General features: G+C 40.3%; 1 protein-coding gene across 1 annotated transcript; it reads left to right on the forward strand.

Annotated features, from left to right (window-relative positions):
• The first annotated feature begins 424 nt into the window (after positions 1-424).
• Positions 425-1,502, forward strand: LOC112504883. Its single transcript, XM_025108839.1, has 2 exons — positions 425-749; positions 943-1,502. Exons 1-2 carry the CDS (start codon positions 425-427, stop codon positions 1,500-1,502), a joined length of 885 nt encoding a protein of 294 aa, XP_024964607.1.
• The last annotated feature ends 658 nt before the right edge of the window (positions 1,503-2,160 follow it).

The raw sequence follows: 2,160 nt of genomic DNA on the forward strand, positions 1-2,160 counted from the left end.
TTGTTTTCTAAAGGTTTAAAAATGTAACTTTTGGTGGTTTGTTTATCATTTATAGAAATGAGGTATTACAAACCTTTTGTCATTTATGTAATCTGGGTCTTTCAATTTAGTATCAGAGCGGTGGTTTAAGTGAACTAGATACCAATGACGATATCCGGACTTAAACCTTGTGTCGGTATCATGTAGTAAGTATGTTTTGATTTAAACGGGATATGAACTTAGGAGAAACCTAGGTGGGAATTGGGAATTTGTTATAGGATTCTATTTAATGTTATGTATACGTCGTAACTTTTAGAAAGATGGCCGACGGTGATGAAGCTAGTCACACCCATCTAACGACAATGTAAGAGAAAATGCTCCACACCTGGAGATTTATGATGATGAGGCACCGATATCTGCTCGAATCGAACGTTTGATGCAACATATGACTTTATTAATTCAGCAAACGTTAGCCCAACAACGACATGACGATAGAAAGTCTGAAGTTGATAAAAGTAAAGGTAAGGAGAAAGAAAGGGCTGACACCTCAAAACCCAAAACCGACCGAGTCTCTTTTAAAACCTTTCGTGGTAGCGGTGCTACTGAGTTCTCTGGGAAGGTTGATCCATTGGAAGCACTTGAATGGATATTGAATACTGAGAAGGTTTTTCGTATCACCCGAGTGCAATGTGATGATAAAGTGAATTATGCCACGACCATGTTCCAAAGTAGGGCCTTGATATGGTGGAATGCTACTTTTGCAGCTTTAGGTGAAACTGAAAAAAGAAGGTATGCCTTGGGAGTCTTTCAAAACTCGTTTTAACAAGCAGTATTGTCCAATTGATCTACAAAAATGATTGGAGAAGGATTTTCTTGATCTTAATCAAGGAAAGATGTTAGTGGTGGACTACGAGACCTAGTTCAATCATAAAGCACAGTTTGCCACATGTTTCTTGACTACAGAAAAGGAACCTGTAGACCACTTTATAGACCGATTACGATCAGAGATTCGAGATGTCGTCGCCAATCGTGATATTTCAGAGTTTGAGAAAGCGGTGGAATATGCACGACGGCGCGAACACGATTTGACCCGCTCGGATCGTAATCCAGCTCCGCCAGCCAAGCGACCTCGAATTGAAGGTGCCATATCTGCACCAACACAGCAATTTTCTAGGAATTTCAATCCGAGATACGCTCAATCCCAAGTTAGATCTCGACCTCAATCTTGGTCCCAAGCTTATACCCTTCAGTTAAATGCTCCTCCACCCTGTTTTGTTTGCGGTAAGGCTCATCGGGGCCGATGCAACACTGTTCGCCCTGAAGTTAGATGTCATGGTTGTGGTGAAGTTGGACACGTGAGACCAAACTGCCCGAGGAGGGATATGACATGCTACTCATGTGGTGCTATAGGCCATCGTCAAAGAGAATGTCCTCGATCAAAACTCGAGGAAAGTAAGGCTTCTGTTCGCCGACCTTCTACTAGTGGTGCTGCTCGTCAAAAGGAGGAAGTACCGCGCGTCTAGGCCAGAGCTCTTCAAATCACTGCTGAGGAAGCTCGAGATAAACCCGATGTGGTTATGGGTATATTTCTCGTTAATTCTCATCCCGCTCGTATCTTATTTGATTCTGGTGCTACTAATTCATTAGTTTCTCATATGTTTGCTCGATGTTTAAACTTTGTGCCATATGTGCTTGCTAAATCTTTTTACGTTGACACTGCTGATGGTACATCTATGCTAGCTGATAAAGTTTACAAAGATTGTGTGTTGCAATTAGATGAGTGTTAGGATCGAATAACTCAAATTCTTGGTACTAAAACTTACTTGAATGATCAGTTAGACAGTAGTAGAGCAGCGGAAACAGTATCAATCAAACAGGTAGAAACAGTAAGAACACAATGAAGAACAGATGATGAACACAAAGAGAATTGCTTCAAATGATTTTCAATATATTGAAAATATTGACGATTACAAATCTGGAAGCACACAAAATACAAAGGCCTACGATGCTATTTATACAAGTAAGTAACCGTTTCCTGACACGACCTTAAGCTGTCAAATCTAAGCGTTCTTCTAGAACAAATTACAGACAGGCTCACGTGAAAATCACGAGCAGCTAATAAATCTAAGTAAAATAAAACGTGCTTAAGATAATCTATACATAAGACATTTCTGCAGATCC

This window comes from Cynara cardunculus, unplaced genomic scaffold, assembly GCF_001531365.2.
Source record: "Cynara cardunculus var. scolymus isolate 2C unplaced genomic scaffold, CcrdV1 Un_Scaffold_7220, whole genome shotgun sequence".
NCBI classification, from domain to species: Eukaryota; Viridiplantae; Streptophyta; class Magnoliopsida; order Asterales; family Asteraceae; genus Cynara; species Cynara cardunculus.